General features: G+C 49.5%; 1 protein-coding gene across 1 annotated transcript in view; it reads left to right on the top strand.

Moving 5' to 3' along the window:
• The window catches only part of LDLRAD4 (low density lipoprotein receptor class A domain containing 4), a 306285-nt gene that overhangs the window by 140125 nt on the left and 140832 nt on the right, over nt 1–25328 (top strand). Inside the window, 1 exon segment of the mRNA XM_060028604.1 lies at nt 8885–9347. Within this exon segment, the coding sequence (XP_059884587.1) occupies nt 9251–9347 (97 nt within the window). The 5' untranslated portion in view covers nt 8885–9250.

Below are 25328 nucleotides of genomic sequence, written 5' to 3'. Positions count from 1 at the left end.
CTCAAGCTCTCCCCTGAATTCTCTGCCCCTTCAGCAGCTGCTCTTCAGGACAGGTGCACTGTCATGGCCCTGCCCCATCCAGCCTTCCAGGAGGCCGGGAAACTCTCTCAGTGTTTCCCTAACGGCTGTGGAGTTGGGCACCGCTCGTCTGTGGCTTAGTGTGCTGGGGCCTTTCCCAGAGTGGGAGCTCGCTCTTGTGCTCCACTGCCACCCAGAGCCCCTGTGTCACACTCTCGGGCCAGCTGCTGCAGTGACATCAGCTCCAGGGGCCAACCTCAGACTGTACCATTTTGTGTTGTATCCTTGGACGTCTGCTGAAATATGTCCTTGGGCTTCTGTGATCAGACTGAGTTGTTCCACCAGTGCTGACTGGGCTAAATGAGTTCTGCTTCCAGAATTTGGCGTGGCTCCCGTGGTGGCTTTCTGGGTTGAATTCCACGTCGTCTTGGGAGGCTGGTCCAGAGATGATCTTTGAGTTCTCTGTGAACCTGTGGTCTGTCTGGGGCAGTCACAGGGTCTTCCTCCTCCTCGGATGGTGGATACGTGGCGTGTGCTGCTGCTTCTGCTTCCCTTAAACGAAAGAGGCAGCGGGGTGGTTAAGTGGAAGGAAGTGCAGGTCCTGAGAGGGTGCAGGTGGGTCCGCGTCCATGAGCTCTCTGCCCACCTCCTCTCTGCAGAGCTAAGCGGGCTCCTCCTCGGTTTCGTTGTCTCTCTGCCAGGGCACCGGTCACTAAGCAGCCCTGTGTGTGTGACCTTCAGTGCACCTGTGTTAAATTGGCCTCTGGTCGGAGCCTCGTGGGCCCCAGTGTGGGCAAGTGCCTATCAGGGCTCACAGCACGCATCTCCCTTCTCCCATGTCTGTCCCAGACCATGTGGACCTTTCTTTGGAAACATCTAAGAAGAATATTATTGGAGTGTTCAGTCCACTACCACCCACCTCAAACAGGTTATTGAATTGTAATATAATGTGGAAAGTTTTCTTTTTCCTAGAGAAATATATTTTTCAGAAAATGAATATGAGCATACAAGGCAAAGCTACTTGATGAACGTTTAGGTATCCACTGTGTGATTAGAAAGCAGATGTGGAGCTGGTCTGGGGCTTCGTGTACAAGGGACACTTAGGAAACGTTTGCTAACACGAGTGCTTGGCATTGTGCAGATGGTTCGTTTCTGTAGGAGCACCGGCTGTTTCATTGTTGGTCATTATATTAGCTTTTCAGGTGCCAGTGGCCCTGTTCCAACACTTCCTGTCATGCAGAGGGCACTTGGTGAGATGTCCTCTCTGTGCAGAATTTCATTCTTGAGGCCTTGGGAAAGCTTCAGAAATATACGTAAAAGGACTTAAAAAGTCAGCACTTTACAAAGGTACAAACCAAACAGGGTGAAGGACAGAAGAAAGGCAGATTGGACCCTGCTTGGTTATTTTCTAGTAAGGAGATGTAAAACCTGGGTCAACTTTATTTATTACCATCTATTGCTGTTTTTAAAATTTGATATTTCAATATGTAAACATTTAGAAAAATTGAATATCGAGACTCTTTTTCCTTTTAAAGACGAGTTTCTTTTTTGTCATTTGTTTAACTAAATAATAATAACAAAAGGTTATTCTACCACATTTCATACCAAATACCTCACCTACACATTTTCTTTACTTTTGTATCCTTTCCCTTTTCTTCCTTTTATTAACTTTAGCTGACGTAGGGTGTTTGTGAGCTTTGTGAGCTTAGATTTTTATCTGTCAAGAACTTAAAAAATATCAAGACAAATCATGTGAGGAAATACGAGGTCGAACGCTCTGTCGTGTCCGGCTGGGTGAGATGGAGCTGGAGGAGGGAGGGTGGGCCATGCTCTCCAACCCTGCATCAGGCATCTGCCCAGGTGCACTGTTCTTTAACATTGATTGGAGACCAGTGTTTTGTACATGGCCCCTCATTAAATGCACAATAAATCTATGAGTGTCATTGTTGCTTCCACTCTACAGATGAGGAAGTTGAGGCTCAGAATTAAGTAACTGCCAGAGTTGCATGTGGCCTAGAATGAGGTGCACCCAAGGCGGTCTGCCTCAGAGTCTGGCCTTTTGTCCTCTGGCCTGTTTGTATAGAAAGCTCTCCTTCCAGTGTGTTTTAAGTGGTGGAGGGTTGGCCTTGCCTGTGCTGCAGACGCCCAGCCTAACCCTCCCACAAGGAGCACCCTCCCGGTGTATATGCCCTGTGGCCAGCAGCCTCCTTGGTCGCAGGCCCTTGGTGCTTCGTGCAGCTGAGGCAGGGCAGAGAGAGTAGAGTGACAAGGGGGTGACCCAGCTGAAGCTCAGATGTGATTCAGTGCAATATAACCAGCATTTATTGGGTACCTGCTGTATGCTAGTCCCCATGGACAGTGCTGTGGATGCAAAGATTAGCAAGAAAAGGTTTCCGTTAGAAATACCTCCATAGACAGAGATAGGAGAGTGCAGGCACCTCAAATAGTGCCGTGCTAGAGTAGTGACCCCACAAGCAGCTGAATGAGAAGATGCAGCTTGTGTGGTATTCTTTAGGCCAGAGAGCAGGAAGGAGGTCACGGGCAAGGCACCGGGGTGCAGGCGCTGGCCCAGCAGCCCTGATGGGTGACGGGGGTGCCAGGAACATGTGCAGGGAGGGTGGAACTGTGGGCCCATGTTCCCTTCTGCTCTCAGCCCCCTTTCCTTGCTGTTCATACTCGTTACCCCTGCAGGCCCCCCTTTTCTTGGCCTGCCATGCCCATTGTAAGCTGGTTTTATCTGAAGAAAATTGGGGTGGAGGAGAGTGCTAAGTGCTAAGCAGAGCCGGCTTGTGTCCCTCACACCAGGCTGGGAGGAGTGACCTCTGCTCAGCTGGCATCCACTGTCGAGGTGACTGTGACGTGCTCAGACTAGGTCAGGGGACCTCCGGTCAGTGCACGTCCGCCCAAGGACTCTGACTCTGCCCCTGCCCCAAGGCCCTGGCCCTTCTGCGCCTTCTCTTTGGGGTGTATTGGTGTCATGGGCATGGCCCGATCTGGGCCTGGGAAAGTGGGTATCGTTTCAGGATCCCCTGAGCCCCACAGGCAGGGGTCCATGTGTGCCCTGTGCCCTTTCTCAGCTTCTTCCTTTGACCAGTTTGCGTCTACGGGAGAGCCTGGAGCTTGGGCCCAGACTGACACCTGGTTCTGGTCCAGCTTTGCCTTCATCCTACAGTGTATTCCCTCTCCTCCCTGGGCCACCGTCTCCTCCTCCATGAAATGAACGGCGACCCCATGGGCCCCCCCCCCCCCCAGCCCATAGGTAGTGTGAGGAGGTAGTGGTACCTGTACTGATTATTAGGGGCAGTTTTCCTACTTAATTATCTGGGGGAAATGTTCTCCAGCTTGGTTTGAGTAGAGCTCAGACTGTAGATTCTTCAGGTTTTATCAAGTGTCAGATTTTTGAGGTGACATTTTAAAGGATGGTCTAATAGAATTGCTACCTTCCCTGTTTGCATCTTGTGTGCATATTTGAAGAGGGTTTTAGATTTTGTACTTGCTTCCTGAAGTGGTGACCTGAGTACCTGGAGCCCATTGAGCTGCCCAGGGCTCGATGGCTTTGAGGTTGTGTTATAAAAGCTGCAATTGTCATACACCCCAAATCACAGAAATTAAGAGCAGTGAGAAGGATCTGTACTGCTGTGCAGATGGCCCTTTGTCTGAGTTGTTCTCAGACTTGGTTTCTGTGCAGATTTTCTGTGCTGGTTCACAGTGTCCTTTTCATGCACATCTGTCCTGTCTCCCTTGATTGGAGACATGAGCACTGGGGCCTGCTCAGATCAGAAGGGACCTCGAGCTCTCACCCCTCATGGTGCATGAGGATGTGGTAGCCTGGCTGAGCCTGGCCCAGGGCAGGGCAGAGCCAGTGGCTGCCATGAGGAATACCTAGACTGACCGGCACTTCCCAGGTCTGTGTGTCTATCCACAGGGCGGAGGGCTCCAAGCTCGGGCAGAAGCAGACCCTCAGGTTTCTTGTCCCACTTTTCCTCACCTCTGTCTCGCTCAGAATCCATTGCCACTTTGACCTTAGGTGAACAAGGCAGTAGTTGAGTTTTTTCCAGTAAGCAGTGTGGCACACTCTCAACCTATTTCTGTTTTCTGAGTTTTGCAACAGTGTCATGGTTTGTCGGGGTTGGGACCATCCCTTCACCTCTCCATGCTCCTTCTTCCGAGGGTGGAGCAGCGCCCGTCCTCAGACAGGTGGGACCTCTGCGGCCTGGAGCCTGCGGCTGCTCGGTCTGGCCATCACCCAGGTGGCTGTCACCTAGGTAACCAATGTACCAGCGAGGCAGTCTGTCCATGGTGCGAGGAAATCAGAAATGAAACTGCGGTATTGATTTTTTTTTTTTTTTTGCGGTACGCCGGCCTCTCACTGTTGTGGCCTCTCCCGTTGCGGAGCACAGGCTCCGGACGTGCAGGCTCAGCAGCCATGGCTCATGGGCCCAGCCGCTCCGCAGCATGTGGGATCTTCCCGGACCGGGACACGAACCCGTGTCCCCTGCATCGGCAGGCGGACTCTCAACCACTGCGCCACCAGGGAAGCCTACGGTATTGATTCTTTATGCACTACACTTATACTAGTGTTACTAGATTTTGAGAAAAGGTTGTTTGACTTCTCTGTTGAGTTGACCTCTGTGCCCAGCGTGTGACCCTATGTTTCCTGAATCGCAAGTCTTTCCGCACTGAACTTTCATGATAGGTGTCATCTGTGGAATGCAGTTCTTTTCACTCCCCAGTGATTCTAGAGAAGCTGTGTGTCGTATGAGTTTTTGTGAACAAGTGGTAAAGCAAACGTATTCCTATACAACTTATTTGGTTAGGTTTCGTGGGCGTTCATGTTTTTAAGAACGTCCCTTGTTGTGGGGGTGTTTTTCCCTTTTGTGTGGTCTATTTTCTTAGTAACTGTTGCTCCATTATGGGAGGGACTTAACGACATGTTTCAAGTGCAATATTGAATTAATTTATTTCCTGGTTAGTCCTGCCCATCTTCCCAGTGTAAGTAGAACATGTGTGTGTGCGTGTGTGTGTGTCCATATGTCCATGACAGGATGGTGGTAGTGTGCTTGCTGTAGAGGGGCTCTTGAATGGGTTCAGGGTTACTCTGTGACTTTGCATCCTGGGTAAGTTGCCTCTTTCTCTCTTCATTTTTCCTCTTTTCCCCCCTAGATTTTCCTGATTTGAGCATTACCAGCGTTAAGGCACTTCGGTTTAGGAAACTACCTGAGATTCAGAAGTAGCATGGGAATAACAGTGGCTGGAGGGGCAAAAGACCAGGTGTTAGTCCCAGTTCCTGAGCGCTAGTTTGGGACTAAGTCATGTAACCTCTGTGGGGCTAGAGTTTTCTCTGTGGCTTGAGAGGATTTAGAGCAGTGACCTCCATGGTCCTGTGCTGGGTACTTTGCTGTGAAGTGTGAGTGCAGGGGAGTCACTGCTCGTTATCCTTGTCTCACCTTGACTAGTGGGGTGGTAGCAAAAGCCTTGCCAGTTCAGAGGCTCAGAGCCAGAGGTGTGAACAGCCTCTCAGCCCAGGGATGGCATCCATCAGCATGGCTCGGGGCAGTGGGTTGGTTTGCAGGGTCTGCCGAGCCTCTCTGTGCGCCTCGTCCAAACACCAGCAGCCTTGGTCCACCCATCCATCGTTCAGTAGACTCGTCCTACTGACGTCCACTGGGCACCAGGCAACGCCTTAGGTGCTCAAGGGAAACGTCCCCGTGGGGCTTACAGCTCAGCGGAGAGATGGTGCTGAGCGATCAGCACCCCTGCATGCAGCCACAGCTGCGGCCAGGGCCAGCGAGCCAGGTTACCGGGCTCTGCATTTAGTCCCAGGGGTGGGCGAGGTGCCACCTCTGAGACTAGAAGGTAAGCAGGGCCCTCGAGGGTGGGAGGCAGGCAGGACAGCGATGTGTTCAGCTTCTGCGCCTTTTTCCTGACTCTTGGTTGGCTGCCGAGCTGTGAAAGCCGACATGTGGTACCTCTGCCAACTCTAGGTCCCAATTACCCACCTGTTCTCCAGCCTGCTGGATCATCTGTACTTTCCTCCTGAGCATGGCTGCCTGGCCCCGTTCCCTTTGGTCAGTCCCTCGCTGAACAAAACAGACTCCAGGTTCTGGGGACCCGCTCCTCTTTTTTGTGTGTTTCTAGAAAGGGTATCTTATCTGTGTTGTTAGTGGTGAGAAAAAAACATTTTATGGCAGTTACAGGTTCACTTTCACTTGAAAATTGCATATTAAGGAGACTCCAAATGTATGTAGGAATATGCACGTCATCAGTTAATGAAGATAATTAAAATAAATTTTGGCCCTTCAGCCTGTATTGGGAACCACACATGTCATGCTCTAAACATCCAGGCCAGGACCATGCCCAAGACCTCAGGGGGAGCTGTTACACACCTGTCGTCTTCCCTCTCTTTTAGAAGTAAAGTTAAGTATTGGTGAGTGTGACAGAGACAGTAAGAGAAAAAAAAGAAGAGTTTGTTGTTTCTTCTATTTCTATCCACATCAGCCTCAATCTTTCCCATAGCCTTTTGAAATGTATAGCTTGGTTTTTTAAAAAATTGTGGGAGCATGCCTTTTGCAATGAAACAAGATAATTAAGCAAAACCCCTCAATAAAACAACAAAAACATCACCACACTTTAGTTTGTCTTTGAGTTCAGGAAAAGAGAACAAATACAGTCTAGTATTTCTGCGTTGAAAGCATCATAGAAAGAGTAAAGAGAATCAAGGTTTTAGGGCAGGTGGGCTTTTATTTTTAACTGGCAATTCCATTCCCTAAAGTAGATAACTACAGTGCACATGGTCCTTTACTCTGGATGTTGGTGTAGGACTTTGGGACATTGATAACTGTACTGGTCATTTGATACAGAATGTTTAAATTCAGAGAACAAACATTTTCTCACATTTTCAAGCACTTCAGAACCACCATTTACATAAATGATTTTTAATTAAATTTTTTACCTATTCATTAAACTTGAGGACTCCTACTGGGCTGCACTTTATTAACTGAGATTGTTACTGCAAGTACGTGAAGGCAATGCAGTTGAATTTCTTTCTTAATGTAATTAAGGTGCTTCCTTAATCCAGTAGGGCTTCCTTCCAATTAGTCTGTATTAGTGATGTTTTACTTTATTACCTTATGTTTACAGCAAGAGGGCTTTAACAGAGGGTTCCTTTCTGTTATGTGCTGTTTTCTTAAATTTTTTTCTTTTCTCTAGTTTGATGGTGAAAAAGAGGAATAAAGTTACATTTTTTAAAAATTAGCTATAAATTGTTTAGGATGAAGTGATAATAATGGAAAAGGTTCCTTTTCTCTAATACCAGAGATTCATATTTGGGATTCTATTTTAAAAGTCTGGTCCTATGTAGAGAATGGACTTGAGGACACAGGGAGGGGGAAGGGTAAGCTGGGACAAAGTGAGAGAGTGGCATGGACATGTGTACACTACCAAATGTAAAACAGATAGATAGTGGAAAGCAGCCACATAGCACAGGGAGATCAGCTCAGTGCTTTGTGACCACCTAGAGGGGTGGGGTAGGGAGGGTGGGAGGGAGACGCAAGAGTGAGGAGATATGGTGATGTATGTATATGTATAGCTGATTCACTTTGTTATACAGCAGAAACTAACACACCATTGTAAAGCAATTATACTCCAATAAAGATGTTAAAAATAAATAAATAAATAAAAATAAAATTGAAAAAAACAAAAGCCTGGTCCTTGGGCTGGTGCAGTGGTTAAGAATCCGTCTGCCAATGCAGGGGACATGGGTTCAATCCCTGGTGCGGGAAGATCCCACATGCCACGGAGCAACTGAGCCTGTGCGCCACAACAACTGAGCCTGTGCTCTAGATCCCACAAGCCACAACTACTGAACCCACGTGCCACAACTACTGAACCCACGTGCCACAACTACTGAAGCCCATGCGCCTAGAGCCCATGCTCCACAACAAGAGAAGCCCCTGCAATGAGAAGCCCGTGCACCACAATGAAGAGTAGCCCCCACTTGCTGCAGCTAGAGAAAGCCCGCGCACAGCAATGAAGACCCAACGCAGCCAAAAAAAAAAAAAAGTCTGGTCCTTTGGACTTCTAACATTCTTGTAGTTAATGTTGCTAGTATAACAACATTAAAATATATGATAAGTATTTGTAAAATGCTTTTATTATTATGGGATATGTAATATATATGGAACAGTTTATATTGATAGATTAAATTTGCTTTTCCTTCCTATTCTTTTAAAAAAATTATCACTGACCTTTTCTTCCCACTTAAGAGTCACTTTAAAAAATATATTTATTTATTTATTTATTTGGCTGCACCGGGTAAGACCGGTTGGGGCATGCAAGATCTTTAGTTGCAGCATGTGGGATCTAGTTCCCTGACCAGGGATCGAACCCGGGCCCCCTGCATTGGGAGCCCGGAGTCTTAGTCACTGGACCACCAGGGAAGTCCCAAGAGTCACTTTGTGAAACAGCTCAACCCAAGTCCTTTCTGGCGTGCTGACAGCAGTGGGCATGAACCTCAGATCCCACTTGTAAGACCTCAGAAAACTGCTTAGGAAATGGATTTCTCCTTCAGGTGTCTGTGGCCTAGGGTAGCCTGGGGAGTACATTTGAATGCGTGTGACCTTTGTAACTGTTCCTAGAATGGCTCAGAGCAGCTGGCCCCATCTTGTTTTGGGTGCAGGAGTCCCCCCGGCCCCCCACCCCTTCTCGGGCAGCAGGAGAAGTGCTACACATGCCCCACTTCCCACACAGTGTGGTCATGGGCACAGCTCTGGGGGCTGCTTCTTTTTCTTTTTTGGCTTCTGTGGGTCTGCTGAGTTTCATGTTCTACTGGTCATCAGGAAAATGATCTCTTTCTTTTTAATTTCAGCAAGGGGAGAGGCGAAGCATAGAGAGCTGCAGATCAGACCCTCCTGAACCCCCCGGAGCAAGTGAGACCCCTGGAGAATGCTGGCTTCCAGGCGGCTGAAGGGGTCCTTCCTCTGAGGTGGGTAGGCCGGTGTCCGTGGGACAGCTTCCTCGCTCCTGGGCCCACCATGGCCTCCACTCTCTGGCTAGACGGCTGATGTGACCGGTGCCCCAAGCGTGCACACTGCTGGACTGGGTGCCGTCCCAGCTACCACCTGCTCTCAGAGGCTGGGAGCAGGGCAGGTTGGTGTCCGATGCTACCAGAAACCAGACAGGCAGAGTGATGGCCTCCTGCAAGCTGAGATGGAGGTGACCTGAGGCCTCCTGGATGTTCCTGGTGACGGGACAGCTGACAAGTTGGAACACAGGCCTGCCGGGGAGCAGTATGCAGGAAGCTGGCTTTCAGGCCACAAATGCTTTCACAGGTGAGAATCTGCCACTTAACTGAAAACTTTATTTCATCTCTTAGTCGATAGGTAATAAGATACCAAACAACTCTATGAAATGAATATATGCCTACATTTAGGAACTGAAGCCCACACAACGTCAAGGGGCTCAGGCTGCCGTGGTGACTGATTTTGGCAAAACTTTGGCATGTTCTCCTTTTCTGTAGAGAGGAATTTGAAAGAGCATCAGACATTTTACGATTCTGCTTTGTTGAGTTGTAGGGCGCACATAGTATCTGGCGAGCCACCGTTCCTTGAAGAAAATCCATCCCTTGCAGAGCGGTGTGTTGGGTTGTCTTTCTGTCCAGAGCTGGGAAGACTTGGAGGGAATAGTTATGGCTGATGAGTAACCTTTCCCTCCGCGTCGTTAGTTTTCTTCCTGAGACTCGCTCGTGTGCAGACGGTAGTGGGGTGGCGACTCTGAGCACTGACCTTCTCCTGTAAAGGACTCGTGGAGAAGCCCCGTGTCACTCTTGCACGTGGATGTTCTCCCCCCAGGTCTGATTTGCTCCCTTCACAGGGAACCACTCAGTCTGGCTGGTGCCCAGAGCCAGGGCTTGAGCCACGGAGCTTTTGAATTTGGATCCTGGTTCTTTGTCTGATTCACTTAACATCCCAGGAAGCCACTAATGCTTCTGGGCCTCTGCCTCCTTATTTATAGAATGTGGGCCATGAAGTTGAAGGACCTCGTGGAATCCAGGGAAAACAATTTTATGTAAAAAGAGTTTTGTGTTTTTTTTTTAAAGGAAGGATGATAGGAAAATTACAAGAAGTGCCTGTATTCTCTGGCCCTGTGAGTCCTAAAAGTTGGCAGGTTTTCCAGTTGTGTGTAGCGGGCAGCTTGGGTTGCTGGGGAGAGAGCGTGGGGCTCTTCCTCCCTCCGGCTGGAGCTCTGCTCCTGATAGTCACGTGTTGTTCCTGCTCCCCTGGCTGGTTTGACAGTGAATGTGGTCACGTGCAGCTCTCACAGGAGAATGAGGGCTGGAGGAGCCGGGCATGTGTAACAGGGGACCCCCCTCCTGGGGGCCAGTTGGGGAAGGTCCCCCAGAGTGGTCAGGGCCCAGGAAGACGAGTGAGATGGCTGTTTCAGAAGAGTACGTGGAGCCCAGCTCTCTAGGCCCTCCTCAGCTGGCCAGCCCAACCGGAAACCCCCCCTCCGGTCCTCCCTAGGGGTCGTGCCTCAACTGTCCATCCCAGGAGCTGCAGCCCTGGGACGCAGCTGCCGAGAGAGTTGCCTGTGAGGCCATGGAAGGCAGCTCGTAAAGCAGCTCCAAGAGGAAGAGGGAAGAAGAGAAGGAAGAGAGGGTGGGACAGAAAGAACCTGAGGAGGGGCACGCAGCTCACAGTCCAAAATGTAGACGAGCCTGTCCCCACACTCCTCAGCTGTGTTACTGCCCCCACAGGGGTGAAGAGCGTGCACTGCCTAGCTCCCGAGGCTCCCAGCTCACTGCCGGTTTCTCCTAGGTGGTCAGCTCTTCTGCCCCCTGGGAGGGGAAGCCCCCAGCCCGTCGGGGGGCCTTGGGATAGTAGGCGCTAAAGAATGGAAAGCAAGAATGGTTCAGCCTGGAGAACTGGGGGTAGTTAGGACAGTGCCTGCCCCGTTAGTTCAGGCCCAGGTAAGTGGTTGCAGTTGTGACTGTTCCTGCCCCAGTTGTGGGCCATGCACACTGCCCTCTGTCAGCTCTCCACACACTTGCCCTGAGCCACCCTCTTGGAGCTCCTCCCCAGCTCTTATTTTCTTATCTGCTTTTAACTCATAGTTTTCCCAAGAACTCTGTTTCTTTACAAATTTGGCCTTGTCCCAGCTGTGTCAGCCCACCTGAATAATAATCATACTACTGGCAATAGTGAAACGATAACTGTGGCCGACCTAATGTTCTAGCTGTGTTGCCCCGCCCTTCTTCACCGCAGCTCTGAGGCCGGTGTTGGTGTGCCGGTGGCACTGCGCAGGGGGCACACTCAGAGTAGCCAGGAGTTAGATTGAGCCGGTGGCCTTTCCAAACCTCCTAGTGGTATGTGCGACCCTGGCTGCACACGGGGGTCACCTGGGGAGCCTTACCACTGACTGGGTCTCATTCTCAGAGATGGGAAGCTAACTGGTCTCTGCTCACTTAGTCCTGCTACGTTAGGGCTGCATCCTAACAAGAGCTCAGGTGCTTGGGGCACAGGAAAGTCTGGGAAGCACCGGGAGCATCGTGGGGCAGGTGTCAGAGTTGAGGGGCAGGTTCCAGAGTCAGTTCTTGATAAAAGAAACCGACTTGTCCTTATTCCTTCAACAGGAATGATTGAATTAACTAATCGGCCCACCCTTCAGAAAGCTGTCGAGTGCTGACTGTTATTTATCAGAGCTGGGTACACCGGGGCAGTGGTTTTAGCTTCCCAGTATCTCTAGGAAGTAACAAGTGATAAAAGGAAGGAGACCTAAGTGATGGCCTTCTCTCGGGGTGGGTCCCTGGGGACTCAGCTTACGGATTTGTTCTCTGTCTGCTCTTCGTCATTCTTTGTCCACATAGTTGGTAACAGTTACTTACGGTGGCGTAGGATGAAGGGGCTGAACCTGCATCCCTGCCCCGTGGGCGGGTTGAGCTGTGGTCTCAGATGGAGGTGAGCAGGGGGCTTCCCCTCCCCGCCTGATTTACTGTTCTTATGTTTTTTGACTTTAGTCTTTCTTATCCCAGGGCAACTGAAAACTATCATCTTAGCTTCTGGAATTGAAGATGCTAATGAAAAAAGTCTTGCCTTACGTATCTTAAATGATAAAGGGGTTAAGGCATTTTTCCTTGGCTTAAATCTTGTTTTTGCTAGACAAAAGTCACTATACAGTTAACCATACCTCCACTGAAAAAAATTTATCAGTTTGTATTTTATGTTCTGATTCTCTTGGAAGTAGGGTTGGGAGGGGCTCCAGATTTCTTAGGATGTAAGGAAGGGCTTAGCGGCTGCAGTCTGGCTGGGAGGGAGCCTGGGAGGCCTGTGTGAAGCTGTGTTTGCATGGCAAGTCCATGCTTGTTTGGAGCGTGTGAAATTACCTTGAAGGTGGTAGAAGCTGGGAAGTCCCCTCCCCCATGCACTGCTGGCTGCCTGCCCGCCCACGTGGTTAGAAGTCCCCTCTATGTCTTGCTTCCTGTGTGCATGCAGGTGTACCCACATGGATACGTACTGTAAAGTCAGCTTTCTAATTATGATTTTCTTTGGCTAATCCTTGCATACAGGAATTTATACATTGTTTTAAGTTTTCTCAGCACATGTAATTTAGAAATTATTTTAATCACTTAGATACTATTCTTTTTAACAAACTCAAGTTTTTCCTTTTACAAGTAATGCCTGCTCATTGTAAGAAAATTTGGAAAGCACAGAAAAGTTGAATGAAGACAAATACTTGGCCACACACAGTCCTGCCGTATGAAGCTTTCCCATTGTTAACATTCTGGCTTGTGTCCTTTCAGTCTTTCCTGTGCAAGTTTCTTCTTACAGAACTGTGTTCATAATATATATTCAATTTTATAATCTGCTCAATCCCTTTTAACTTTACATTATGAGCATTTTCATTATAAGTTTGATTTTAAATTATTGCATAATATTCTTTTATGTAAGTGTACTTGAGTTTCAAAATTGTGCTCTTATTGTTGGATATTGCAGTTTTGGACAGCTTTTATCCTTATAAATAATGCTTTGGTGAACACCTTTGTGCAAAAAGCTCTTCTGTATATTGGGCTATTTCCTTTGGATAAACTCCCAGAAAAAGAATTATTGGGTCAAAGATGTGAACTTTATTAAGGTGTGTGATTGAATTTCTGAAGGGATTGGTTGGTCCCAGCTTCTGAGGCTGGCTGAGCTCAGTCCCCAGGTGCCCGTCCACAGCGGCTGCAGCCTGTCCTGAGAGTTACACATGTTGGTGACTCTGTAGCATGCCCCCCCCAGGAGGGTCTCCTGAGTATGGCAAGGCCCAACGACAGTGCTGCTATTTCATTCAGGCAGGTGACCTGGGGTCTCTGCTTTGGTTCCTCCCACTGAGCTTTGGTTCACGCAGGCAGTGATGTAAGTGGATAGACTCCTGTGACATCAAACCTGCAGCGCCTCTGGGCAGAGAGAAATGGAAATCCTTCCAGCGGGGTACAGCCAGCCCTCTGCTGAAGCGTCCCAGCCGTGGGAGATTTCCTCTGATGTTCACTGTACTCTGGTGAGTGGAAAGCATCCCGCCTGGGTTGTCACCTAAAGCTGATGCGGGTTTGAGACCCTGCTCCTCCCTGCCCCCAGGGCCGCCCTTAGATGCTCAGTTAACCTTCTGAGGCTCTGAATCTTTCCATTCAATGCAGAAAGACATTCAACCTTGGATAACTGGGTAGATGAACCAGATTTCTGCAGAGTTTACAAGTCTTTCTTGTGAAAAGGATAACCAGACCTAGTTGTTAAATAAATTAAGGTTATTTTACTCATAAAGGAGAAAGATGAGAGTGGATATAAGTCTTCAGGCATCTGAAAGAGAGCCATTCTAGGATGCTGCTGACCAGGTTTTCTTAGCCTAATGAGCAGAATGCAAGAAGCACTTGAACTGAGCTGCTGGGATGCCTGTCCGCACCCCCACACAGTGGGATTTTTCTCACACCAGCAGGAGCGCGGGACCCTGCTGGTGGCCTGAACAGGTCTGTACTGTTCCAGGCGTGGAGCAGCCCTGAGGGATCCTGACCACCCGCTTCCCATCACCCTGACCTTCAGCTCATTACTCAGCCCTTCAAGGCTGCCGGGTTGGTTATTAGCCCATGCTTTCCAAAGCTGCCTGGAGGATGCTAGTTTTAGGAGATAGAGAGCTGTTTTTCAATAAAAGGGGTTGATGGATTGATGGCCAAATTCTAGAAGAAAAATTGGTTTCTTTACTGTATAACTTTTTTCAGTTCTTTATTAGGAAAGAGACTACAGTATGAAAGTATGAAGGTTCCAAATGGGCAGCCAGTGGGCAATATTTCCCAAGTGACAAGACCTTGAAGGCTTTTTAGAAAGAAAACCATGGAGGGACAGCTCCCCACAGCATGTGCTTCTCTTTGTGTCTGTAGTTCAGGCGACCCTGTCCTGCTGGTGCTGGGCCGTAGGGGGGCTGCTTTTACCCAGGCCCGTTCAGGGAGCTCTTGCCAGACGTGTGTAGGTGCTGCCAATAGGACCCAGGCAGCTTTACTGTCTCCATTCTCCCCTGTCTGAGTTCCGCCTGTATTCTTGAAAGTGCAGCTTTAATTATACCTGCTCTTGCCCCCAAACTTTCCGTGGCTTCTTCTTGCTTCCTAAAGAGTCTAGACTCCTCAGCCCGTAGTTCAAGGCCCCCTGGTGATGTCTTTCTTCGTTCTCTTGCTGTGACTGAAGTTCTGGACAAAGTGGACCCCTTGTCCATCCGCAGATGGTTTCTGCATTTTGAAATACCTTGATACTGTTAGTGATGCTTTCTCATCCCCCTAATGAAATCGGAGGGAAGAGGGCAGGGCACAACCTCTAAAAGAATGACATAGCCCTTGAGGGTGTGACATAAACTGGTTAGAACCAATTAGGTCCAACTTGTAGTGGACCTTGAACTCACTGTAATACATCAGCTGCATGACACACCCACCAGTGCCTTGACAGTTCTGAGGCCAACCAGAAAAGGCCAAAAAGTGGGTGGTGGCCCAATTCCTGGAAATCCCCGTCCCTTCCCCAAAATAGTTGGAAGAATCCTCCCACTCGTTAGCCTATGAAATAACCCAGCCTGTAAAAACTAACCACCCCTTGGGCTTCCCTGGTGGCGCAGTGGTTGAGAGTCCGCCTGCCGATGCAGGGGACATGGGTTCGTGCCCCGGTCCGGGAGGATCCCACATGCCGCAGAGCAGCTGGGCCCGTGAGCTATGGCCGCTGGGCCTGTGCATCCGGAGCACAGGCTCCGCAACGGGAGAGGCCACAACAATGAGAGGCCCGCGTACTGAAAAAAAAAAAAAAAAAACCCCCAAAACCCTCCAAAACCCAAAACTAACCACCCCATGTTTTGGGATTTCTCGCCTTCTGAGATGGCCTACACTCTGTCTGTGGGGTATGTTTCTCCCAGGGCTGCTCTCACTTTCTAAGATGACTCCATACCCTAGGGCTGCTCTCACCTTTTGAGACAGACCACCTGTCTGTGGAAAGTGTTTCTCTCTAAATAAATCCACTTCTTACCTATCACTTTGCCTCTTGCTGAATTCTTTCTGTGATGAGACATAAAGAACCTGAGCTTCATTAAGTCCTGAGACCAGGTGTATGATCTCAATTAAAAGACAGTGGGTTCAAGTCCCAATCTGGGTTGTGCAGTTTCACTTAGACTCTGTCCTTCTGCCATCTTCCTCTCTGTCTCCAAGGTCTGTCTCAGGTCCATGGAATCTTTTGTGATGTGCATGGGAGAAGCCCAGGTGATCTTCTTCATTGTGGTTTAATAGATGTAAAAAGATAGATGACAATGGCATTCTGTAAAATCTCACATGCTCTGGCTTGAAGGAAGTGAGTTTACTGAGAGATGTCAGAGCACACTGGTGCGTGCCTGGTCTTAGGTCACCCCGTATAGGCTGGCATCTGGTCCTCGGTTACAAACCTGCCCCTTCCTTAATAACGTTGTTTCTTTGTGTAAATAACATAATTTACAGTCCCAAACGCAGCCCTACTGTCTTCCCTGTAAATCATTCACCACTGTTCCCAGGGTTTTCCTGCTGTGACAAGTGTGATTATCTTCTTTTCTAGAGGCATTATGGTATTACGGTAGCCTAATGTCTGAGGAGAGTGTGCATACCCGTTTTAAATAAGGATAGGAAGAAATTGCAATGTTGCCTGAAATTGTATTCATTTTAAGGTTACTTAAATATGTACAACATAAAGATAATTATAAACTCCTTATTTTTATAGCTCTTAAATAGCTATAACATTAAAATAAATATTATAAGGATTACAAGGTCAAAAACATTCAAATTATTATTTAGTCTGACAGATGTTTTTGTTTTGCTGAAACCTTCCATTTTCTAGTTCTTTTTATTTATAACAGTAAATCCTAAAGGGCAACTCTAATCTAGCAACTCCTTGCTAGATTTTAGGATATATACACAAAAGTCAGGGCTTTTTACTATCAGTTAAGTTAATCAGTGTTGGTTTAAGATGAATTCCTTGTCGTTGGATATCCAGGGTCAAAAATGACCTACAAATTTCACTGGGTTCTTGGAAAAATGTTGGCTTTTGTCCATCACATTTCTGAAACTTGGATGTCAAAGTTACCCCTGAAGGGAGCCATTTAGCTTGGGAGAAGTCAGAGACGTGTGCAGAAGGCAAGCGACTGCTTCACCGTGTGGCCTCCTGAATTTTTTTCTTGGGTCCTAGACTCTTGCTTTGTTGGTGCGCAGGTGTTTCTAGAGTCTTCACGTGGACTCTCCCGTGCTTACTGTTGCAGGACGAGCTCCGAGGCCAGAGAGGGCCTGGCTTCCAGCAGGAAGGTCCTGGGTAGTCCTCCCCCCAGTTCCTGCTCTATGACCTTGACAAAGTGGCTGACCTCTCAGAGGTTCACTTTTTACAACAGCCAAGTGGAAATAATAATAAGTACGAAGTAATGTTTTGAGAAGGATTGAATGAAGTGGCATGCAAAGTATCAAACATAGAGCCTGGCATATAGTTGTTGCTCAGTAAATGTTCTTTTTCTCCCCTCACCACCTTCAAGAGGTTAGTTACACATAAAGACCTTAGAAAAACTGGGGGCTCATTGAGCCAATGTTTGGTGGGAGCTCACGCCATACCTGTGGGGGGTTCACGACCGGCGCTCGGACGCCTCTCCCTGAGGTGCCCGCTCTGATGGCATCCTGAGCTATACCGTTACCTGGTGCAGTGCAGTCGTGTCACGTGCTATCCTGGAGCTGGGAGCATGGTCCAGAGGGCTGAGGAGTTTGCTCAGACCCCAGCCTCTGCTCCTGGAAATCTCCAGCGCATGGCTTCCTCTCTCATTCACTTATATTCCATGTGGTAGGGTTTCTGCCTTCACACTCGGGACCCTCGACCTGCCTGTGCTCAGAGATGGCCATTGGAGGATGGTTTCTCCTCCAGAGGCCTTGGGGGCAGTGACCCTATACAGGTGTCACACAGGCTGAGGGTGTCATGTGCCTCGTTGGGCCTAAGATGGGGTCACAGATCTCATCTGCTACTTTTTGGGACACCATATTCAAACGTGAAAACCCAGAAACGGGATGCAGAAATAAACACGTTTACCGTCTGGGTGGATGTTTTGTGGTTCCATTTTAAAATTTGAACCAACAGCAATGAATCTGGTAACAGAGAATAATCACTTTGGTATTATTCTAGAATGTTTCCAGAATAGCGTAAGGAAGGCACCTCTTGGCTCCAGATGCAGGAGGGCAGTGGATGGTCCACACCTGCTGGCAGTGTTTGGGCTCAGGCTCCTTCTGCCAGGAGTAAGACGGAAAACTGTCTAAACTTGTTTTCCTTGCCCTTTTGGAATTATGCTCTCATTGAGCTCAGATGTCATATTTCACAGGGCTGATGAGAGTGAACATTAATTGTCACGCCAGGTGCTTTCACACACGTGGTCTCATTCACCTCCCTTGTGACAGCCCTGGGAGGTGTGCATAGCGACCCAGGTTTATCAATGAGGGAGCAGCACAGCCTGAAGCAGGCCTGCTTGAGGCCACGTGGACCAGCGGCCGCAGCTCTGCCCGCGATGGAGCTGGATCCCGGTGTCTCCCACCTGCTGCCTCAGCTCCCCCGAGACTTGGGTCCTTCAGAATCCAGTGCAGAGTGGGGTGGTGTGGGGAGAGACAGGTGGTGACACCCCACGCTGAGCTCGCTGGTGAAGCACTTGTCAGTGTTGTCTGTGTTCCATCTTGGAAAACACAGCCGCTTTGTGGCTGCCTCCTGATGTGGTCTTGCCAGGCCATGTCCTCCTGCTCCTGCAGTGCTGAGGGGTGGGAGCAAGTGTGGACCAGGGTGGTGGTGACTGCCCAGCCTGTGAACGTGCTTAGTCCACAGGGTGGTATATTCCTGAAAGTGGTGAAAATGGTACATTTTGTATTATGCATATCTTGCTACAATAAAAACAAAAAGTTATGAAAAAAGAATCAGTTCTGGCTAGTGCTGCCCCTGTCCTGGTGACTGAGGTGCTGGGACCCATAGGCAGACGGGGTGAGGGGCTTAGGTATGGATGCATTTGACGGGCAGCTTTGTCTCTCTTAAATCCATCCAAAGTGGCTGATGGCCCCACAAAGGAGCGACTCTCCTCTGGCTCTGAGTATTGAGGAGTAGTGTCTCTCCTCTGGGCTCTCCTGGCCTGTCTTCACTCTGCCTCGTCAGCAACAGCCATGTGTGAAGATGGCTTTCTCAGAAATAAAGGTTTCTAGTCAGTGAAGCATTTGTAACTGGGAGGTCAACTCTCAGCAACGAGATACGGTGGGAGTGGTGCTGACCCACCATCGCAGCATCCTGGCCCCAGACCAGCTGTGGCGGTGAGAGTGGGGTCCACCCCTGTACCTCAGGGGTTTGTCAAAGTTCCCAGCAGAATGCCTTGCGTAAGCACATGTGTGTGCAAGTAAATGTTAGTTGGAATTAAAGTTTGTTTTTTTTTAACGTTAAGAATTATAAGCCAGGGCTTCCCTGGTGGCGCAGTGGTTGAGGGTCTGCCTGCCGATGCAGGGGACACGGGTTCATGCCCCGGTCCGGGAAGATCCCACATGCCGCGGAGCGGCTGGACCCGTGAGCCATGGCCGCTGAGCCTGCGCATCCGGAGCCTGTGCTCTGCAACGGCAGAGGCCACAACAGTGAGAGGCCGGCGTACAGCAAAAAAAAAAAAAAAAAAGAATTATAAGCCAAACTATCCACTAGGTAAGTATGATGTTCCACTTTGACTGAACTGCTGAATTGGGTGCCTGGTCATGAGTAAGGGGAGAGGCAGCCGAGTGGAAGTGCCAAGGAGTTCATCACGAACCACAGAAACTGCTCAGTTTGTTTTTGCTTCATCAGCAGAGGCCTTGGTCTTGCTTCAGTGCCTAGTGCCACTGTTTGCTTGTTGCCGGCCTCTGTTGATCAGCTGTGCTTGGCCAGAGACGGAGGAGCAGTGAGGAGAGAGAACCAGCACAGTGGACAGAACAACTGCAACCTGAAGCAGAAGGTTCCGGGTGCGAGGCAATGCCCTGATGCGGCTCTGCGGGCTCCTGGGGGCTCAGGGAGGAGGAGGGGAGCCCGGAGCCCTGAGAGGGAGATGCAGGCAGGAGCAGGGCAGGCACGTGGAGGCGGGCTCGGGGTTCATTCAGAGACGAGTGAAGAGCCTTTGAAGATGTCAGGTGCAGTGACTGTCTCAGAGCTGCCGTGGCAGCCACATCCCCAGAGGGCACAGGGATGGAGCCCGGGCAGGAGGGAGGAGTTGCTGCTCAGCTCGGGGGCATGTTTCTGTTCCCATTCACCTCTCCTCCACGTTCCTAGGCAAGGCTCAAAGCTGTGTCTCTCCATCTCAAAGGCACACACTTCTGAGTGTAAAGAACCTGTTTTCCCTCTTGCTCAGAGCCAGAGCATGACTAAGATTGGTGAAGATCTGTCAGCATTCAGAGAGTGGTCAGGATGAAAAACAGTTAAGATACGTACATCATAAATATAATTTTCACCCCGAAGTAGAATAACCTGCAAATAATAAGTTGTATAAGTTTAGCTAATAGAATGGAACGCATTGTCTTAAAAGCACCTTTTATCTGGTTGTTCAGGTGGCTGTGAGATGGTGGACAACTCTGGGCGCTTCACTCAGCTCAGTGTTTTGGAAGAAGGAAGTGGGACGGTCAAAACCAAGTTGGAATTAATGTTCCTTTTTTTTTTTTTTTCCTGCGGTACGCAGGCCTCTTACTGCTGTAGTCTCTCCCGTTGCGGAGCACAGGCTCTGGACACGCAGGCTCAGCGGCCATGGGTCACGGGCCCAGCCGCTCCGCGGCACGTGGGATCCTCCCGGACCGGGGCACGAACCCGTGTCCCCTGCATTGGCAGGCGGACTCCCAACCACTGCGCCACCAGGGAAGCCCAATGTTCCTATTTTTTATTGGTAGACTTTGTGTATCTTCCTTAAAAAGACAATTGCTCAACGAAGTTATCAAAATATTAGAGGCTCTCGGTGGAGAGAGGACTTTCATATTGAAGAGTATGTGTGTGGCCTCAGCTCATCCACGTTAAACGCCACTGGGAACGGTGGCTGCACGTAGGTAGCCTGGTGAGGAGGGGTGACCAGGCTCCCCTCTGCTGCAGGGGTGTGCAGGTGTGTAGGGTGTGAGAGAGGTTGAAGAGGGAGACTGCTCCCGTCCCCATCACCCTGTCCAGGCTGCGAGGCTTAGCTGGTAGGGTCAGCTGCACAGCATCAGGGCATCAGGGAACAGAGTTAAAGGTAGGCCTTGACCTAGTGAGGGAGTGGGTGGGGTAGGGGGATCCCGGGAGGAGCAGAGTTTGCAGGGAGGTAGGCTGTGAGCAGGGCCAGACCTTGCTGGCGCTGGGAAGAAGGGGCGTGAGCGAGAGACGACCAACTCTGGGGCAGGCGCTCATGCGCAGAGACTGCCTGGAGACGGCTACGAGGGAGAGGACGTGCCAAGGCTGGGGCGAGATGTCCAGCTGAGCTGCCTGGAGGACAGATGGGGGTCTCCTGAGCCAGGTGGGACGGGGAGGACAAAGTGTGGCAGGGACGCCTCGTATAGTCACGGTTGAATTGAGTCGAGGTACTTCGGGACGTGTTGGTGGAAACGTTGGGTGTGTGGTGGGGTGTGAACCTGCCTGTCCAGTTGTTATCAAGGCCAGGCGTGGGGTTTGGGATGGGCAGTGTGTGGCTGAGCACTGTGTGCACCGCAGAGGCCTGCTCCGCCCCCCACCCCCCACCGCCTCGATGTCTCCCGCAGGTGAGCCTGGGGCTGCCCTCCAGCGGATGCCCATGCTGACCAGCCAGCCGTTCTCGCAGAGGTGAGGCCAGCGCTTTACCAATGACTGCAGGTAGCGGCTGGAGCTACAGAATAGGAGGAAAACATTTACAATGCACACTGAATACATCAAATAAGGAGATCTACAGACTTAGGCAGAAAAGCAGGTTACACACTTCACAGGTGACCCTCTCACGGGCACAGCCTCCTCCTGCTGCCTCCTGTGTGGACGCAGCTCTGTCTCTACCTCTTCAGAGAGATGTCTGAGGCCTTCCCTGTAAAATGCCTTCCTCCCTTCCAGGAGACCCCGCTTCCTGCTTCCGTCACCCTGGGATCCACCCCCCTCATCATGGAGCAGGACCCACGAACTCCACCGTCAAGTGGAGCCTTGCCGCCAGGTCCCTGTGGGTGGTGCCCCAGAGCATGTTCCCCCGTGGTCTCGGGGCCATGGGAGCTGACGCTGCGTCCCCATTTCTCCCGAGTCCTCGGCTCTCCTTGCAGCCATGTGCACATGTGCGCGCACTGAACGTCTCCCGAGGACCCTGCATTTACCGCCCAGAGACCGTCAAGCCCATGGGCTCTGTTGCTGCCCATCATCACACACATGCTTCCAGACCTCGCCCAGAGCCCACTGGCATCTGAGAGGTGGAGCCTGCGCTGGGCCTTTCTGAAAGAGACGTCCACTCCATGGGCCTCATCTTGGATAACACGCTTCATAAGCTTCATCTTATTTCTAGTACTTCTGCTTGGAAGCAACAGGGTACTTTTCATCGGGTAATCAGTGAGGGCAAGAGGGGATGAAGTTACAGAGCGATGGCTCAGAGCCAAGGAGAGAGGGGCTGGGGTGGAATGTGCCCCATGGAGGGTTCAGCAGGGCATGGGCCGTTCAGGGCAGCTGCCAGGATGCGGCCCAAGGGGACTGGGTGGATGTGGGGCTGGGCACTGAGGAAGCAGAGTCAGGGAGTGTGCACAATGCTGTCTCTTGAAGTTCAAAGCCGCAGGAAGGGCTGAGGGGGAGGGCTGGGTGAAGGAGGTACGGGGACCAGGCTGCCAGAAAGCACATGTTAGATTCAGACACACGGGGTCGTGGGTGCCCTCAGAGCAATTGGCGGCCAGATCGTTGCCTCTTCCCACCTTCGCAGAGGAGGCTCCACAGGGGAGCAGCATGGCTGTGAGGTGGAAATGAAGCCCCTCCCTAGGCCGGAGGGAGAGAAAAGACCAGATTCTGGGAGGGACTGAGACCCTCCTTCCCAGCGTTCACCTCACGTCGTTGGCAGCTCGTTGGCAGACAGGCAGGCCGTCTGGCCTGGAGCAGGAAAAGGAATTCCGTATCGGTGCCCCGTGTGTTATTCCAGCCCAGGCAATCCTTGGCTGCCTTTGAAGTTAGCAGAGAGTAGCCTTTGTTTCTGGGGCCCCCCATTCAACCCCTACAGCTGCCACAGCCTCCTCACTCTCTTAGGAAAGGTCCAACCAACCGGACCTGACCGGACTCCTCAGGTCCACGCCTTGGTTCTGAATAACTAAGGAGAGGTTCCGTGTGTGGCCACGTGTGCTGGAGACAACCCACCAACCCCTCTGGGTCTGGAGAGAGGTCCTGGGCCAGCTCTGCCCTTGCACCACCTCCTCACTGCCCCCCCCCACTTCTCAGCCCCCAGTGACTCCAGCTGTGGTGGACAGAACCACTGTAGAGCCGATTCATGGGAATTCAGCAACATGACAACATGAGGTTGGCAGTCAGGCAGTGTGGGGTAGGGGGAGTTGTTTTTTCTTTGTTTAGTGTATTTTTTCCTGAAAGATTTGCATTATACTGGAAATATTTTCAAATAGTGTTTATGGAAAGAAGGGCATGTGTGTATGTTGTCCAGTCAGTTGTTAGAATGTGTGGACTTCTGTCTCTTTCCCAGCACCCATTCCTCATGGGCGCTGTCCTTCTGGCCCTCTGCCTGGTTCTAGGGAGCTGTCAGCCACGGGCCCCAGAGACCAGCTACGCCAGAGCGGTCAAGAGCACAGACATGCAGGCCGGGAAGGCAGTTAGAACCAGACCATCTGATGGCAGCTCCTGCTGTACAGATCACCTCAGTGCCCGTGCCTGGCTCTTCAGCCACCAGACCATAAATCCACCTGGCCAGCTTGCTTGTTCTTTCTTTTTTTTCTCTTTCCTTTCTTCTGTCCTTTAGTTAGCAACTGAATTTGTTACTATTGCTTGTAGCTAAGGAATACTGATATCTGTATTATTAAGCTTCTTGTAATATTTTTCCTCATAATATTTTGAAAGTTTATGTACAGTTGGCTCCTTGTCCATGGCCTCTGGATACTGAATCAAAAGATGCAGACTCCTGACTGTGGGACTTGAGCATCTGCAGGTTTTGGTGTCTGCTGGGGTCCTGGAACCAGTCCCACGAGGATATGGAGGGGCGACTGTATGTAGATCATTTAGCTACAAAGAGGACAGTGGGCTTAGCTTGGTGAACAGAAAAGCATTACTGTGTTTGCCAGAAGTAATGGTGAGAGGATAGGACATAGGGTTTTGTTCCTGTTGTTTTATACCAGAAACTGTCTCTTCCAGCACCAACCCCAAACCTAACCTAACCCTGATAAAATCTCTCCATTGGTATAACATTTTGGACTCTGAAATGAGGGAATTTAAGAAAAGACAAAGATTGATAAACAGTGAAAGGAATAGTTAGAGAGGAAAGAAGAGAGTGAAAATGAGAAGGAAAGTATGAATCAGTTATATCGAGGGCAGACTGCACCCACTAGAAGCGCGTGTCTGGTAAGGCTGTGTTAGCTCGGCCAAGGGGGACCAGCCCCTTTTCACCACAAGCCTGTAGTGGGAAATGGTATAAAATGTGTAGACAGTATATATATTAACTCTCTCTCCTCACTCTATGCATCCACATACAAACACACACACGCCATATATATAATGTCTGGAAAGTCAGTTAACACATAACTGTCTTTATCCATTCATCCTTCAGTGGACACTTAGGTTGTCTCCATGCCTTGGCTATTGTAAATAATGCTGCAGTGAACATTGGGGTGCGTGTATCTTTTCAAATTAGTGTTTTCACTTTCTCTGGATGAATACCCAGGAGTGGAATTGCCGGGCCATATGGTAGTTCTATTTTTAATTTTTTGAGGAAACTCCATACTGTTTTCCACAGTGGCTGCAGCAATTTACTTTACCACAGCAGTGCACAACTGCTCCCTTTCTCCACATCCTTGTGAACACTTGTTATTTCTTTTTCATGATAGCCATTCTGACAGGTGTGAGGTGGTATCTCCTAGTTTTGGTTTGCATTTCCCTGATGATTAGTGATGTTGAGCATCTTTTCATGTGCCTGTTGACCATCTGTATGTCTTCTTTGGGGAAATGTCTATTCAGATCTGCCCATTAAAAAAAATCTGATTGTTCTGTTTCTGTTGAGTTGTATGAGTTCTTTATATAGTTTAGGTATTAGCCCCTTATCAGATAAATGACTTACAAGTATTTTCTCCCATTCCATAGGTTGCCTTTTCATTCTGTTGATGGTTTCCTTTGTTGTGCAGAAACTTTTTAGTTTGATGTAGTCCCACTTAATTTGTTTTTGCTTTTGCTGCTTTTGACTTTGGTGTCAGATTCAAAAAATCATTAACAAGACTGATGTTAAGGAGCTTACTGCCTATATTTTCTTCTAGGAGTTTCATGGTTTCAGGTCTTGCATTCAAGTCTTTAATCCATTTTGAATTGATTTTTATGTATGGTGTAAGGTAGTGGTCCAGTTTCATTCTTTTGCATGTAGATATCCGATTTTCCTAACATCATTTATTGAAGAGATTATCATTTCCGCATTGTATATTCTCAGTTCCTTTGTTGTAAATTAATTGATCATGTATGTGTAGGTTTATTTCTGGGCTCTCTGTTCTGTTCCATTGATCTGTGTGTCTGTTTTTATGTCAATAAATACCACATTGTCTTAAGTAAATCTTTGTAATATAGTTTGAAACCAGGGAGCATGATGCCTCCAGCTTTGTTCTTCTTAAGATTGCTTTGATTGTTTAGTGTTTC

The sequence above is a fragment of the Delphinus delphis genome, chromosome 13 (assembly GCF_949987515.2).
Source record: "Delphinus delphis chromosome 13, mDelDel1.2, whole genome shotgun sequence".
NCBI classification, from domain to species: domain Eukaryota; kingdom Metazoa; phylum Chordata; class Mammalia; order Artiodactyla; family Delphinidae; genus Delphinus; species Delphinus delphis.
The sequence above is the reverse complement of the archived record's forward strand: the minus strand, read 5'-3'. Positions and strand labels throughout refer to the sequence as shown.